Source organism: Hyla sarda, chromosome 12, assembly GCF_029499605.1.
Source record: "Hyla sarda isolate aHylSar1 chromosome 12, aHylSar1.hap1, whole genome shotgun sequence".
Classification (NCBI taxonomy): Eukaryota; Metazoa; Chordata; class Amphibia; order Anura; family Hylidae; genus Hyla; species Hyla sarda.
The window spans coordinates 1837455-1857016 of NC_079200.1; the positions used below are offsets into that span (position 1 = coordinate 1837455).

General features: G+C 39.5%; 1 protein-coding gene across 2 annotated transcripts in view; it reads right to left on the minus strand.

The window, feature by feature from the left end:
• Positions 1–19562, minus strand: part of LOC130296987 (N-terminal EF-hand calcium-binding protein 1-like) — a 128660-nt gene that overhangs the window by 88732 nt on the left and 20366 nt on the right. For both annotated transcript variants that reach the window (XM_056549113.1, XM_056549114.1), the window contains exons 3-4: positions 5875–5983; positions 876–901 (exon numbers count right to left, since the gene is read on the minus strand). In XM_056549113.1, the coding sequence (XP_056405088.1) occupies positions 876–901; positions 5875–5983 (135 nt within the window). The remainder of the gene's footprint in view (positions 1–875; positions 902–5874; positions 5984–19562) is intronic.

Here is a 19562-nt window from a genome sequence, read left to right on the forward strand (position 1 = left end):
ACTAGATGGACGGGACTAGATGGACGGGACTAGGTGGACGGGACTAGGTGGACGGGACTAGGTGGACGGGACTAGATGGACGGGACTGGATGGTCGGGACTGGATGGACGGGACTGGATGGACGGGACTGGATGGACGGGACTGGATGGACGGGACTGGATGGACGGGACTAGATGGACGGGACTGGGTGGCCGGGACTGGGTGGCCGGGACTGGGTGGCCGGGACTGGGTGGCCGGGACTGGATGGACGAGACTGGATGGACGAGACTGGATGGTCGGGACTGGATGGACGGGACTGGGTGGACGGGACTGGGTGGGCGGGAATGGGTGGACGGGACTGGGTGGTCGGGACTGGGTGGTCGGGAGTGGGTGGAGGGGACTGGGTGGAGGGGACTGGGTGGTCGGGACTGGGTGGACGGGACTGGGTGTTCGGGACTGGGTGGGCGGGACTGGGTGGGCGGGACTGGATGGGCGGGACTAGGTGGACGGCACTAGATGGTCGGGACTGGATGGACGGGACTGGATGGACGGGACTAGATGGACGAGACTAGATGGACGGGACTAGATGGTCGGGACTGGGTGGACGGGACTGGGTGGCCGGGACTGGGTGGCCGGGACTGGGTGGCCGAGACTGGATGGCCGGGACTGGGTGGACGGGACTGGGTGGCCGGGACTGGGTGGACGGGACTGGGTGGACGGGACTGGGTGGACGGGACTGGGTGAACGGGACTGAGTGAACGGGACTGGGTGGACGGGACTGGGTGGACGGGACTAGGTGGAAGGGACAGGATGGGCGGGACTAGGTGGACGGGACTGGATGGACGGGACTATAGGAGAGGAAAAGTATAGAAGAAAACGTAAGTAAATCCACTTACCACATAGCAACTCTGTATCCATGTTACTGCAAAAATGGTAAAAAAAAAAAAAGTTAAGAATTAGGAGAGTAAAATGTGACATTTCGAAAATAAATAAATAAAGTTATTAAATATAAAAATGATTCCAAAGCAACAGAAAGTCTCAGAGTTTTCATTATAGAACACGGAGTCTCCAGTTTTCTCGCTATTTTGTGTTTCCTCCCACATTCTCCGGTGATTCATTTCTGACAGATACCGAGCGCCAGAACCGGCAACCACCGGGGTCCGAAGGGTGAAACATGCACCTCTGTATTAGGTACACCCCCCTATATATATATACTCACTGACCTCTGTATTAGGTACAGCCCCCTATATATATATATACACACTCACTGATCTCTGTATTAGGTACACCCCCCTACATATATATACTCACTGACCTCTGTATTAGGTACACCCCCCTATATATATATATACACACTCACTGACCTCTGTAATAGGTACACCCCCCTATATATATATATATATATACTCACTGACCTCTGTATTAGGTACACCCCCCTATATATATATATATATATACACACTCACTGACCTCTGTATTAGGTACAGCCCCCTATATATATATATATACTCACTGACCTCTGTAATAGGTACACCCCCCTATATATATATATACTCACTGACCTCTGTATTAGGTACACCCCCCTATATATATATATACACACTCACTGACCTCTGTAATAGGTACACCCCCCTATATATATATATATATATACTCACTGACCTATGTATTAGGTACACCCCCCTATATATATATATACACACTCACTGACCTATGTATTAGGTACACCCCCCTATATATATATATACACACTCACTGACCACTTTATTAGGTACACCTCTCTAGTCCCCGGTCAGACCCCCTATATATACACTCACTGACCTCTGTATTAGGTACACCCCCCTATATATATATATATATATATATATATATATATACTCACTGACCTCTGTATTAGGTACACCTCCTATATATATATATATATATATATATATATATACTCACTGACCACTTTATTAGGTACACCCCCTATATATATATATATATATACTCACTGACCTCTGCATTAGGTACACCCCCCTATATATATATATACTCACTGACCACTTTATTAGGTACACCCCCCTATATATATATATATACTCACTGACCACTTTATTAGGTACACCCCCCTATATATATATATATATATATATATATATACTCACTGACCTCTGTATTAGGTACACCCCCCTATATATATATATATATATATATATATATATATACACTCACTGACCTCTGTATTAGGTACACCCCCCTATATATATATACTCACTGACCTCTGTATTAGGTACACCCCCCTATATATGTATACTCACTGACCTCTGTATTAGGTACACCCCCCTATATATATATATATATACTCACTGACCTCTGTATTAGGTACACCCCCCTATATATATATATACTCACTGACCTCTGTATTAGGTACACCCCCCTATATATATACTCACTGACCTCTGTATTAGGTACACCCCCCTATATATATATATATATATATATATATATATGTATATATACTCACTGACCTCTGTATTAGGTACACCCCCCTATATATATATATATATATATATATATACTCACTGACCTCTGTATTAGGTACACCCCCCTATATATATATATATACTCACTGACCTCTGTATTAGGTACACCCCCCTATATATATACTCACTGACCTCTGTATTAGGTACACCCCCCTATATATATATATATATATATATATATACTCACTGACCTCTGTATTAGGTACACCCCCCTATATATATATATATATATATATATATACTCACTGAACTCTGTATTAGGTACACCCCCCTATATATATATATATATATATATATATATATATATATATACTCACTGACCTCTGTATTAGGTACACCCCCCTATACATATATATATATATATATACTCACTGACCTCTGTATTAGGTACACCCCCCTATATATATATATATATATATATATATATATATATACTCACTGACCTCTGTATTAGGTACACCCCCCTATATATATATATATATATATATATATACTCACTGACCTCTGTATTAGGTACACCCCCCTATATATATATACTCACTGACCTCTGTATTAGGTACACCCCCCTATATATATATATATATATATATATATATATATACTCACTGAACTCTGTATTAGGTACACCCCCCTATACACATATATATATATATATATATACTCACTGACCTCTGTATTAGGTACACCCCCCTATATATATATATATACTCACTGACCTCTGTATTAGGTACACCTCTCTAGCCCCCGGTCAGACCCCCTATATATATACACTCACTGACCTCTGTATTAGGTACACCCCCATATATATATATATATATATATATATATATATATATATATTTATACTCACTGACCTCTGTATTAGGTACACCCCCATATATATATATATATATATATATATATATATATACTCACTGACCTCTGTATTAGGTACACCCCCATATATATATATATATATATATATATATATATATATATACACTCACTGACCTCTGTATTAGGTACACCTCTCTAGCCCCCGGTCAGACCCCCTATATATATATATACTCACTGACCTCTGTATTAGGTACACCCCCATATATATATATATATATATATATATATATATATATACACTCACTGACCTCTGTATTAGGTACACCTCTCTAGTCCCCGGTCAGACCCCCTATATATATACACTCACTGACCTCTGTATTAGGTACACCCCCATATATATATATATATATATATATATATACTCACTGACCTCTGTATTAGGTACACCCCCATATATATATATATATATATATATATATATACTCACTGACCTCTGTATTAGGTACACCCCCATATATATATATATATATATATATATATATATACACTCACTGACCTCTGTATTAGGTACACCTCTCTAGCCCCCGGTCAGACCCCCTATATATATACACTCACTGACCTCTGTATTAGGTACACCCCCATATATATATATATATACTCACTGACCTCTGTATTAGGTACACCCCCCTATATATATATACACTCACTGACCTCTGTATTAGGTACACCTCTCTAGTCCCCGGTCAGACCCCCTATATATATACACTCACTGACCTCTGTATTAGGTACACCCCCCTATATATATATATATATATACTCACTGACCTCTGTATTAGGTACACCCCCTATATATATATATATATATATATATATATATATATATATATACTCACTGACCTCTGTATTAGGTACACCCCCCTATATATATATATATATATATATATATATATATATATATATACACTCACTGACCTCTGTATTAGGTACACCTCTCTAGCCCCCGGTCAGACCCCCTATATATATACACTCACTGACCTCTGTATTAGGTACACCCCCATATATATATATATATATATATATATATATACTCACTGACCTCTGTATTAGGTACACCCCCATATATATATATATATATATATATACATATATATACTCACTGACCTCTGTATTAGGTACACCCCCTATATATATATATATATATATATATATATACTCACTGACCTCTGTATTAGGTACACCCCCATATATATATATATATATATATATATATATATATATACTCACTGACCTCTGTATTAGGTACACCCCCTATATATATATATATATATATATATATATATACTCACTGACCTCTGTATTAGATACACCCCCCTATATATATATATATATATATACTCACTGACCTCTGTATTAGGTACACCCCCCTATATATATATACACTCACTGACCTCTGTATTAGGTACACCTCTTTAGTCCCCGGTCAGACCCCCTATATATATACACTCACTGACCTCTGTATTAGGTACACCCCCCTATATATATATATATATATATATATATACTCACTGACCTCTGTATTAGGTACACCCCCCTATATATATATATATATATATATATATACTCACTGACCTCTGTATTAGGTACACCCCCCTATATATATATATATATATACTCACTGACCTCTGTATTAGGTACACCCCCCTATATATATATACACTCACTGACCTCTGTATTAGGTACACCTCTTTAGTCCCCGGTCAGACCCCCTATATATATACACTCACTGACCTCTGTATTAGGTACACCCCCCTATATATATATATATATATATACTCACTGACCTCTGTATTAGGTACACCCCCCTATATATATATATATATATATATATATATATATATATATACTCACTGACCTCTGTATTAGGTACACCCCCCTATATATATATATATATACTCACTGACCTCTGTATTAGGTACACCCCCCTATATATATATATACTCACTGACCTCTGTATTAGGTACACCTCTCTGGCCCTGGTGAGTGTCTATTGCACCATCTATGCCCAGGAAGGAGGAGGAAGCCCTCATGGTGGTCTGGGAACAGATAGTGAAGAATGGGGGAGGTGGGCACTAGGTGAGAATGAGGCCTCAGGAACCCTCGGCACTAGACCAGTGGTCTCCAAACTGTGGAATTCTTACTGTGGCAAAACTACAACACCCAGCATGCTCAGAAAGCCATTGGGGGGGGGGGGGGGGGATAAGAGGGAAACCTTTATATATCTTTCAGGGACAGCATGAACTCTCTGGAGGACGCAGACAGGCGTTGTCTGTCCGGCCATGCTGGAGGTCTACAGTTTGGAGCCATCCGATGTGTTAAAATGGCCCCTTAATGGCATCTTTTTGGGCAGAACCAATATGGCTGCTACAATGAAGCCATCGTCCCTCTTTAAACATTAGGAGAGATTCTGCTCCATGTCAGAAATGAGACTGCGCATAGATGACCACACGTGAGACAGTTCATACATCGGTCCCATCGTCCTCTGCCCGACACTCACTTGCTCTGCCGGCTGTCTATCCGGATGAACATTTTCCTCAGATCCTCCTGGTTCAGGACGTCATCGGAGAAATAGCTCTGGAATTCATCGAGGGAGAGATTACCGTCATCTACAGGAGACACGTATATGAGACTATTATCAGAGAGATTACCGTCATCTACAGGAGACACGTATATGAGACTATTATCAGAGAGATTACCGTCATCTACAGGAGACACGTATATGATACAATTATCAGAGAGATTACCGTCATCTACAGGAGACACGTATATGAGACTATTATCAGAGAGATTACCGTCATCTACAGGAGACACGTATATGAGACTATTATCAGAGAGATTACCGTCATCTACAGGAGACACGTATATGATACAATTATCAGAGAGATTACCGTCATCTACAGGAGACACGTATATGATACTATTATCAGAGAGATTACCGTCATCTACAGGAGACACGTATATGATACTATTATCAGAGAGATTACCGCCATCTACAGGAGACACGTATATGATACTATTATCAGAGAGATTACCGTCATCTACAGGAGACACGTATATGATACTATTATCAGAGAGATTACCGCCTTCTACAGGAGACACGTATATGATACTATTATCAGAGAGATTACCATCATCTACAGGAGACACGTATATGATACTATTATCAGAGAGATTACCGTCATCTACAGGAGACACGTATATGATACTATTATCAGAGAGATTACCATCATCTACAGGAGACACGTATATGATACTATTATCAGAGAGATTACCGTCATCTACAGGAGACACGTATATGATACTATTATCAGAGAGATTACCGCCATCTACAGGAGACACGTATATGATACTATTATCAGAGAGATTACTGTCATCTACAGGAGACACGTATATGATACTATTATCAGAGAGATCACCGTCATCTACAGGAGACACGTATATGATACTATTATCAGAGAGATTACCGTCATCTACAGGAGACACGTATATGATACTATTATCAGAGAGATTACCGCCATCTACAGGAGACACGTATATGATACTATTATCAGAGAGATTACCGTCATCTACAGGAGACACATATATAATACTATTATCAGAGAGATTACCGTCATCTACAGGAGACACGTATATGATACTATTATCAGAGAGATTACCGTCATCTATAGGAGACACGTATATGATACAATTATCAGAGAGATTACCGTCATCTACAGGAGACACGTATATGATACTATTATCAGAGAGATTACCGTCATCTATAGGAGACACATATATGATACTATTATCAGAGAGATTACCCCCATCTACAGGAGACACGTATATGATACTATTATCAGAGAGATTACCGTCATCTACAGGAGACACGTATATGATACTATTATCAGAGAGATTACCCCCATCTACAGGAGACACGTATATGATACTATTATCAGAGAGATTACCGTCATCTACAGGAGACACGTATATGATACTATTATCAGAGAGATTACCGTCATCTATAGGAGACACGTATATGATACTATTATCAGAGAGATTACCGTCATCTACAGGAGACACGTATATGATATTATTATCAGAGAGATTACCGTCATCTATAGGAGACACGTATATGATACTATTATCAGAGAGATTACCGTCATCTACAGGAGACACGTATATGATACTATTATCAGAGAGATTACCGTCATCTACAGGAGACACGTATATGATATTATTATCAGAGAGATTACCGTCATCTACAGGAGACATGTATATGATACTATTATCAGAGAGATTACCGCCATCTACAGGAGACACGTATATGATACTATTATCAGAGAGATTACCGTCATCTACAGGAGACACGTATATGATACTATTATCAGAGAGATTACCGTCATCTACAGGAGACACGTATATGATACTATTATAAGAGAGATTACCATCATCTACAGGAGACACGTATATGATACTATTATCAGAGAGATTACCGTCATCTACAGGAGACACGTATATGATACAATTATCAGAGAGATTACCGTCATCTACAGGAGACACATATATGATACTATTATCAGAGAGATTACCGCCATCTACAGGAGACACGTATATGATACTATTATCAGAGAGATTACCGCCATCTACAGGAGACACGTATATGATACTATTATCAGAGAGATCACCGTCATCTATAGGAGACACGTATATGATACTATTATCAGAGAGATTACCGTCATCTACAGGAGACACGTATATGATACTATTATCAGAGAGATTACCGTCATCTACAGGAGACACGTATATGATACAATTATCAGAGAGATTACCGCCATCTACAGGAGAAATGTATATGATATTATTATTAGAGAGATTACCGTCATCTACAGGAGACACGTATATGATACTATTATCAGAGAGATCACCGTCATCTACAGGAGACACGTATATGATACTATTATCAGAGAGATTACCGTCATCTACAGGAGACACGTATATGATACTATTATCAGAGAGATTACCGTCAACTACAGGAGACACGTATATGATACTATTATCAGAGAGATTACCGTCATCTACAGGAGACACGTATATGATACAATTATCAGTGAGATTACCGTCATCTACAGGAGACACGTATATGATACAATTATCAGAGAGATTACCGTCATCTACAGGAGACACGTATATGATACAATTATCAGAGAGATTACCGTTATCTACAGGAGACACGTATATGATACAATTATCAGAGAGATTACCGTCATCTACAGGAGACATGTATATAATACAATTATCAGAGAGATTACCGTCATCTATAGGAGACACATATATGATACTATTATCAAAGAGATTACCGTCATCTACAGGAGACACATATATGATACTATTATCAGAGAGATTACCGTCATCTACAGGAGACACGTATATGATACTATTATCAGAGAGAATACCGTCATCTACAGGAGACACGTATATGATACTATTATCAGAGAGATTACCGTCATATACAGGAGACACGTATATGATACAATTATCAGAGAGATTACCGTCATCTACAGGAGACACGTATATGATACTATTATCAGAGAGATTACCGCCATCTACAGGAGACACGTATATGATACTATTATCAGAGAGATTACCGTCATCTACAGGAGACACGTATATGATACTATTATCAGAGAGATTACCGTCATCTACAGGAGACACGTATATGATACTATTATCAGAGAGATTACCGTCATCTACAGGAGACATGTATATGATACTATTATCAGAGAGATTACCGTCATCTACAGGAGACATGTATATGATACTATTATCAGAGAGATTACCGTCATCTACAGGAGACACGTATATGATACTATTATCAGAGTGATTACCGTCATCTACAGGAGACACGTATATGATACTATTATCAGAGAGATTACCGTCATCTACAGGAGACACGTATATGATACTATTATCAGAGAGATTACCGTCATCTACAGGAGACACGTATATGATACTATTATCAGAGAGATTACCGTCATCTATAGGAGACACGTATATGATACTATTATCAGAGAGATTACCGTCATCTACAGGAGACACGTATATGATACTATTATCAGAGAGATTACCGTCATCTACAGGAGACACGTATATGATACTATTATCAGAGAGATTACCGTCATCTACAGGAGACACGTATATGATACTATTATCAGAGAGATTACCGTCATCTACAGGAGACACATATATGATACTATTATCAGAGAGATTACCGTCATCTACAGGAGACATGTATATGATACTATTATCAGAGAGATTACCGCCATCTACAGGAGACACGTATATGATACAATTATCAGAGAGATTACCGTCATCTACAGGACACACGTATATGATACTATTATCAGAGAGATTACCATCATCTACAGGACACACGTATATGATACTATTATCAGAGAGATTACCGTCATCTACAGGAGACACATATATGATACTATTATCAGAGAGATTACCGTCATCTATAGGAGACACGTATATGAGACTATTATCAGAGAGATTACCGCCATCTACAGGAGACACGTATATGATACTATTATCAGAGAGATTACCGTCATCTACAGGAGACACGTATATGATACTATTATCAGAGAGATTACCGTCATCTACAGGAGACACGTATATGATACTATTATCAGAGAGATTACCGCCATCTACAGGAGACACGTATATGATAGTATTATCAGAGAGATTACCGTCATCTACAGGAGACACGTATAAGATACTATTATCAGAGAGATTACCGTCATCTACAGGAGACACGTATATGATACTATTATCAGAGAGATTACCGTCATCTACAGGAGACACATATATGATATTATTATCAGAGAGATTACCGTCATCTACAGGAGACACGTATATGATACTATTATCAGAGAGATTACCGCCATCTACAGGAGACACGTATATGATAGTATTATCAGAGAGATTACCGTCATCTACAGGAGACACGTATAAGATACTATTATCAGAGAGATTACCGTCATCTACAGGAGACACGTATATGATACTATTATCAGAGAGATTACCGTCATCTACAGGAGACACGTATATGATACTATTATCAGAGAGATTACCATCATCTACAGGAGACACGTATATGATACTATTATCAGAGAGATTACCGTCATCTACAGGAGACACGTATATGATACTATTATCAGAGAGATTACCGTCATCTACAGGAGACACGTATATGATACTATTATCAGAGAGATTACCGTCATCTATAGGAGACACGTATATGATACTATTATCAGAGAGATTACCGCCATCTACAGGAGACACGTATATAATACTATTATCAGAGAGATTACCGTCATCTACAGGAGACACGTATATGATACTATTATCAGAGAGATTAGCGCCATCTACAGGAGACACGTATATGATACTATTATCAGAGAGAATACCGTCATCTACAGGAGACACGTATATGATACTATTATCAGAGAGATTACCGTCATCTATAGGAGACACGTATATGATACTATTATCAGAGAGATTACCGTCAACTACAGGAGACACGTATATGAGACTATTATCAGAGAGATTACCGTCATCTACAGGAGACACGTATATGATACTATTATCAGAGAGATTACCGTCATCTACAGGAGACACGTATATGATACTATTATCAGAGAGATTACCGTCATCTACAGGAGACACGTATATGATACTATTATCAGAGAGATTACCGTCATCTATAGGAGACACGTATATGATACAATTATCAGAGAGATTACCGCCATCTACAGGAGACACGTATATGATACAATTATCAGAGAGATTACCGTCATCTATAGGAGACACGTATATGATACTATTATCAGAGAGATTACCGTCATCTACAGGAGACACGTATATGAGACTATTATCAGAGAGATTACCGTCATCTACAGGAAACACGTATATGATACTATTATCAGAGAGATTACCGCCATCTACAGGAGACACGTATATGATACAATTATAAGAGAGATTACCGTCATCTACAGGAGACACGTATATGATACTATTATCAGAGAGATTACCGTCATCTACAGGAGACACGTATATGATACTATTATCAGAGAGATTACCGTCATCTACAGGAGACATGTATATGATACAATTATCAGAGAGATTACCGTCATCTACAGGAGACACGTATATGATACTATTATCAGAGAGATTACAATCATCTACAGGAGACACGTATATGATACTATTATCAGAGAGATTACCGCCATCTACAGGAGACACGTATATGATACTATTATCAGAGAGATTACCGTCATCTACAGGAGAAACGTATATGATACTATTATCAGAGAGATTACCGTCATCTACAGGAGACACGTATATGATACTATTATCAGAGAGATTACCGTCATCTACAGGAGAAACGTATATGATACTATTATCAGAGAGATTACCGCCATCTACAGGAGACACATATATGATACTATTATCACAGAGATCACCGTCATCTACAGGAGACACGTATATGATACTATTATCAGAGAGATTACCGCCATCTACAGGAGACACGTATATGATACTATTATCAGAGAGATTACCGTCATCTATAGGAGACACGTATATGATACTATTATCAGAGAGATTACCGTCATCTATAGGAGACACGTATATGATACTATTATCAGAGAGATTACCGTCATCTATAGGAGACACGGATATGATACTATTATCAGAGAGATTACCGTCATCTACAGGAGACACGTATATGATACTATTATCAGAGAGATTACCGTCATCTACAGGAGACACGTATATGATACTATTATCAGAGAGATTACCGTCATCTATAGGAGACACGTATATGATACTATTATCAGAGAGATTACCGTCATCTACAGGAGACACGTATATAATACTATTATCAGAGAGATTACCGTCATCTACAGGAGACACGTATATGATACAATTATAAGAGAGATTACCGTCATCTACAGGAGACACGTATATGATACTATTATCACAGAGATTACCGTCATCTACAGGAGACACGTATATGATACAATTATCAGAGAGATTACCGTCATCTACAGGAGACACGTATATGATACTATTATCAGAGAGATTACCGTCATCTACAGGAGACACGTATATGATACTATTATCAGAGAGATTACCGTCATCTACAGGAGACACGTATATGATACAATTATAAGAGAGATTACCGTCATCTACAGGAGAAACGTATATGATACTATTATCAGAGAGATTACCGTCATCTACAGGAGACACGTATATGATACTATTATCAGAGAGATTACCGTCATCTACAGGAGACACGTATATGATACTATTATCAGAGAGATTACCGTCATCTACAGGAGACACTTATATGATACTATTATCAGAGAGATTACCGTCATCTACAGGAGACACGTATATGATACTATTATCAGAGAGATTACCGTCATCTACAGGAGACACGTATATGATACAATTATCAGAGAGATTACCGTCATCTACAGGAGACACGTATATGATATTATTATCAGAGAGATTACCGCCATCTACAGGAGACACGTATATGATACTATTATCAGAGAGATTACCGTCATCTACAGGAGACACGTATATGATACTATTATCAGAGAGATTACCGTCATCTACAGGAGACACGTATATGATACTATTATCAGAGAGATTACCGTCATCTACAGGAGACACGTATATGATACTATTATCAGAGAGATTACCGTCATCTACAGGAGACACGTATATGATACTATTATCAGAGAGATTACCGTCATCTACAGGAGACACGTATATGATACTATTATCAGAGAGATTACCGTCATCTACAGGAGACACGTATATGATACTATTATCAGAGAGATTACCGTCATCTACAGGAGACACGTATATGATACAATTATCAGAGAGATTACCGTCATCTACAGGAGACACGTATATGATACTATTATCAGAGAGATTACCGTCATCTACAGGAGACACATATATGATACTATTATCAGAGAGATTACCGTCATCTACAGGAGACACGTATATGATACAATTATCAGAGAGATTACCGTCATCTACAGGAGACACGTATATGATACTATTATCAGAGAGATTACCGTCATCTACAGGAGACACGTATATGATACTATTATCAGAGAGATTACCGCCATCTACAGGAGACACGTATATGATACTATTATCAGAGAGATTACCGTCATCTACAGGAGACACGTATATGATACTATTATCAGAGAGATTACCGTCATCTACAGGAGAAACGTATATGATACAATTATCAGAGAGATTACCGTCATCTACAGGAGACACGTATATGATACTATTATCAGAGAGATTACCGTCATCTACAGGAGACACATATATGATACTATTATCAGAGAGATTACCGTCATCTACAGGAGACACGTATATGATACAATTATCAGAGAGATTACCGTCATCTATAGGAGACACGTATATGATACTATTATCAGAGAGATTACCGTCATCTACAGGAGACACGTATATGATACTATTATCAGAGAGATTACCGTCATCTATAGGAGACACGTATATGATACTATTATCAGAGAGATTACCGCCATCTACAGGAGACACGTATATAATACTATTATCAGAGAGATTACCGTCATCTACAGGAGACACGTATATGATACTATTATCAGAGAGATTACCGTCATCTACAGGAGACACGTATATGATACTATTATCAGAGAGATTACCGTCATCTACAGGAGACACGTATATGATACTATTATCAGAGAGATTACCGCCATCTACAGGAGACACGTATATGATACTATTATCAGAGAGATTACCGTCATCTACAGGAGACACGTATATGATACTATTATCAGAGAGATTACCGTCATCTACAGGAGAAACGTATATGATACTATTATCAGAGAGATTACCGTCATCTACAGGAGACACGTATATGATACTATTATCAGAGAGATTACCGTCATCTATAGGAGACACGTATATGATACTATTATCAGAGAGATTACCGTCATCTACAGGAGACACGTATATGATACAATTATCAGAGAGATTACCGCCATCTACAGGAGACACGTATATGATACAATTATCAGAGAGATTACCGCCATCTACAGGAGACACGTATATGATACTATTATCAGAGAGATTACCGTCATCTACAGGAGAAACGTATATGATACTATTATCAGAGAGATTACCGTCATCTACAGGAGACACGTATATGATACTATTATCAGAGAGATTACCGTCATCTATAGGAGACACGTATATGATACTATTATCAGAGAGATTACCGCCATCTACAGGAGACACGTATATGATACTATTATCAGAGAGATTACCATCATCTACAGGAGACACGTATATGATACTATTATCAGAGAGATTACCGTCATCTACAGGAGACACGTATATGATACTATTATCAGAGAGATTACCGTCATCTACAGGAGACACGTATATGATACTATTATCAGAGAGATTACCGCCATCTACAGGAGACACGTATATGATACAATTATCAGAGAGATTACCGCCATCTACAGGAGACACGTATATGATACTATTATCAGAGAGATTACCGTCATCTACAGGAGAAACGTATATGATACTATTATCAGAGAGATTACCGTCATCTACAGGAGACATGTATATGATACTATTATCAGAGAGATTACCGTCATCTACAGGAGACACGTATATGATACTATTATCAGAGAGATTACCGTCATCTACAGGAGACACGTATATGATACTATTATCAGAGAGATTACCGTCATCTACAGGAGACACGTATATGATACAATTATCAGAGAGATTACCGTCATCTACAGGAGACACGTATATGATACTATTATCAGAGAGATCACCGTCATCTATAGGAGACACGTATATGATACTATAGGGTAACACCGCACATCCGTCCTCCCACCCACAAGGAGAAGATGAAGCGTCACAGAGGGCACAACAAGGACGGGGGTGACGCCCGGCCCATAATACCATATATCTGTATATATTCCCAACAAAGGAACAGCACAATGTATACTTAAAGGGGTACTCCGCCCCTAGATATCTCTCATCCAAAGGATAGGGGATAAGATGCCTGATGGGGGGGGGGGGGGTGCTCTCTGCTGCACCCGGCATTTGTTTAGAACGTGCAGCGCCAGGGGCTTGTGATGTCATCTCCACGACCCCCCAGTGTAAGTCTATGGGAGGGGGCGTGACCGTGACATCACAAGCCTCTGCTCCACATCAACAGTCACCCGGCTCGGAGCGAAGTTTGTTCCGTGCACTGGATGTCTGAAGATTGCGGGGTCCCCAGAGACGAGACCCCCACGATCAGACATCTTATCCCCTATCCTAGGGAATGAGATGTCTAGGGGTGGAGTACCCTTTTAAAGGGGCATTCATGTAGAGCGCTGGGTGCTGCCACGCCCCCTCCCATAGACTTGCATTGAGGGGCATGGCGTAACATCATGAGGGGTGTGGCCACATCATGAGGGGTGTGGCCGCATCTTCACAACCCCTGCCATCCGCTCCAGGGGGCGGTGGAGTACCCCTTTAAGGATGCAGCGTTGTTATATGTAGATATTGACTAGACAGGATGTCTTTAACCCCTTGAGGACACAGACAATTTTCGTTTTTTGCGTTTTCGTTTTTTTCTTCTTTTTATCCATAGCCGATATGAGACTTGATTTTTTTTCTATTTTTTGCGTGACATCTTTCATTTTACCATAAAATCTACAGCGCAATGACAAAAATATGATCAAACACACTCTCTTTATTCCGTTGGTCAATACAATTAAAACGATTCCCTTCGATACGCGCTTTACTATTATTGTACGACTTATAAATAAAGTCAAAGTTTTTTTAACAAAATAAGTAAAAAAATTTAAAAAATGTCCCTTTATGTCCCCTATAACTTTCTTATTTTTCCGTATACGCTGCTGCTCGAGGGTCATTTTTTGCGCCATGATCTGTCGTTTTTATCGTTACCACATTTGTGTACACGGGACTTTTTTTTTTTTTATAACTTTATATTCCATATTTTGAATATTTTTAATATTTTTATCATTCAGACATTTATGTACGTGGCCATATGAAATATGGTTTTCTTTTCTTTTCTTAGTAAAATGGGAAAAAGGGTCGATTTAACGTTCTATTGGGGGAGGGGCTTATTAACTTGAAAAAAAAACATTTTATTACTTATTTCCACCGCGATCTTATGATTGCTATTACTGATATCAGCGATCTTCTTCTACAGCCTGCAGGTGGAGCTCCGCCCATCATGTTGACTCATCGGTCCCCGCAATTACACCGTGGGTGGTCCGATGAGTCTCACATAGCCCCCTCACCAAGGGTTAAAGGGGTTATCCAGGAATAGAAAAACAGAGCTAATTTCTTCCAAAAACAGCGCCACCCCCTTTCCTCAGGTTGTGTCTGGTATTACGACTAGGCTCTATTTATGTTCATGGAACTGAACTGCAGAACCACACACAACCTGAGGACAGGGACGGCGCTGTTTTTGGAAGAAATTTGCTCTGTTTTTCTATTCCTGGATAATATCTTTAAAGGGGTATTCCAGGCCAAAACTTTTTTTTATATATCAACTGGCTCCGGAAAGTTAAACAGATTTGTAAATGACTTCTATTAAAAAATCTTAATCCTTCCAATAGTTATTAGCTTCTGAAGTTGAGTTGTTGTTTTCTGTCTAACTGCTCTCTGATGACTCACGACCCGGGAGCTGTCCAGTTCCTATGGGGTATTTTCCCAGCATGCACAGCTCCCGGGACGTGACATCATCATTGAGCAGTTAGACAGAAAACTTCAGAAGCTAATAACTATTGGAAGGATTAAGATTTTTTAATAGAAGTAATTTACAAATCTGTTTAACTTTCCGGAGCCAGTTGATATATAAAAAAAGGTTTTGCCTGGAATACCCCTTTAATAACAGGCATCAGCGTGATTGTCCACCATTACCCGGGACCTGCGCTCACGCTGTGTCTATGGCGACGGCTCATGTCCGAGCGGTCCTAACACCCCCTGTGCACAGACTGTCTGCCCAGATTTCTGTAGCTTTATGGGTCAGGAAAATCTGCAACAATAGGATTCGACTGCATTTACTTTCTTTTCAATTAAATTTAATGGGGAAAATTCTGAAATATCCCGAGCACCTTCTTCAGCAGAAAATGGCGCAGAGTGTGGATAATATCTAATACAATCTCATTCTCGTAGATCTACAATGACAAATCCATAGATCCCAGCCTTAAAATGTGTCCACCATGAATCGCCCCCATTGTGGTCTCTCGGGGACCTCTAGTCCGGACCTCATCGCCCTTGTCCTGTATTATTACTAATAGAATTATCACTGGCTCCGTTTCCATCAGCATTTTATCAGGCATCTAAAGGGTTAAGTGCACAGGAAGACACAGAAAGGTTCACAATAGGGAACATTCGGGATGACAGGCGTTTCCTGGGATTCTGAGGGTTCTGCCAGCGCACTGGCCCCGTGCTGAGATCGACTCCTCAGCCATCTGCTCTCTGCGCCATCTACAACAAGGAGCGAAGATCTGGGGACCCCGACCACAACGCGCTGCACTGTATAACACATCGTTGTCATGTTTACTGCATGAGACCCATGAGATGATGGAGCCCCGGCCTGTACTGACCGCAAACCCCCCCAGAAAACAGCTAAAGGAAGGTGCAAACTGGTCCCCCCTCTCCAGAATTAGGAAAAGGAAAACCTGTGCATCTTGTCTGGAACCAACCATTATATACAAGGCACAATATTTATACCCCTACTACACGATTAATTCTAAGAATGTTACCCCAGCCAGGCTCGCTTGTTCTCTGTATGAATGCTCCGTGGTTGGATTTCTACATAAAGCCTATGGACATGTTTATATTCAAATTTTTCTTTGTACATAGTATAAGTGTATAAAACTAAATATTAAACATTTTGATACTTTTGTTCCTCCAGCCTATGATATTTCCTCTCTATACCTGTACACATCCTATATGATTCCCCCTGTAGACTGCCTTGTATCTGCTTTCTTCTCTATACCTTTACACATGCTTTATGACACTCCCTGTAGACTGCCTTGTATCTGCTCTCCTCTCTATATACCTGTACACATCCTATATGATTCTCCCTGTAGACTGCCTTGTATCTGCTCTCCTCTCTATATACCTGTACACATCCTATATGATTCCCCCTGTAGACTGCCTTGTATCTGCTCTCCTCTATATACCTGTACACATCCTATATGATTCTTCCTGTAGACTGCCTTGTATCTGCTCTCCTCTCTATACCTGTACACATCCTATATGATTCCCCCTGTAGACTGCCTTGTATCTGCTTTCTTCTCTATACCTGTACACATCCTATATGATTCCCCCCTGTAGAATGCCTTGTATCTGCTTTCTTCTCTATACCTGTACACATCCTATATGATTCCCCCTGTAGAATGCCTTGTATCTGCTTTGTTCTCTATACCTGTACACATCCTATATGATTCCCCCTGTAGACTGCCTTGTATCTGCTCTCCTCTCTATACCTCTACACATCCTATATGATTCCCCCTGTAGTCTGCCTTGTATCTGCTTTCTTCTCTATACCTGTACACATCCTATATGATTCCCTCTGTAGACTGCCTTGTATCTGCTCTCCTCTCTATACCTGTACACATCCTATATGATTCCCCCTGTAGACTGCCTTGTATCTGCTCTCCTCTCTATACCTGTACACATCCTATATGATTCCCCCTGTAGACTGCCTTGTATCTGCTCTCCTCTATATACCTGTACACATCCTATATGATTCTCCCTGTAGACTGCCTTGTATCTGCTCTCCTCTCTATACCTGTACACATCCTATATGATTCCCCCCTGTAGACTGCCTTGTATCCGTTCTCCTCTATATACCTGTACACATACTATATGATTCCCCCTGTAGACTGCCTTGTATCTGCTTTCTTCTCTATACCTGTACACATCCTATATGATTCCCCCTGTAGACTGCCTTGTATCTGCTTTCTTCTCTATACCTGTACACATCCTATAAGATTCTCCCTGCAGACTGCCTTGTATCTGCTTTCCTCTCTATATACCTGTACACATCCTATATGATTCCCCTGCAGACTG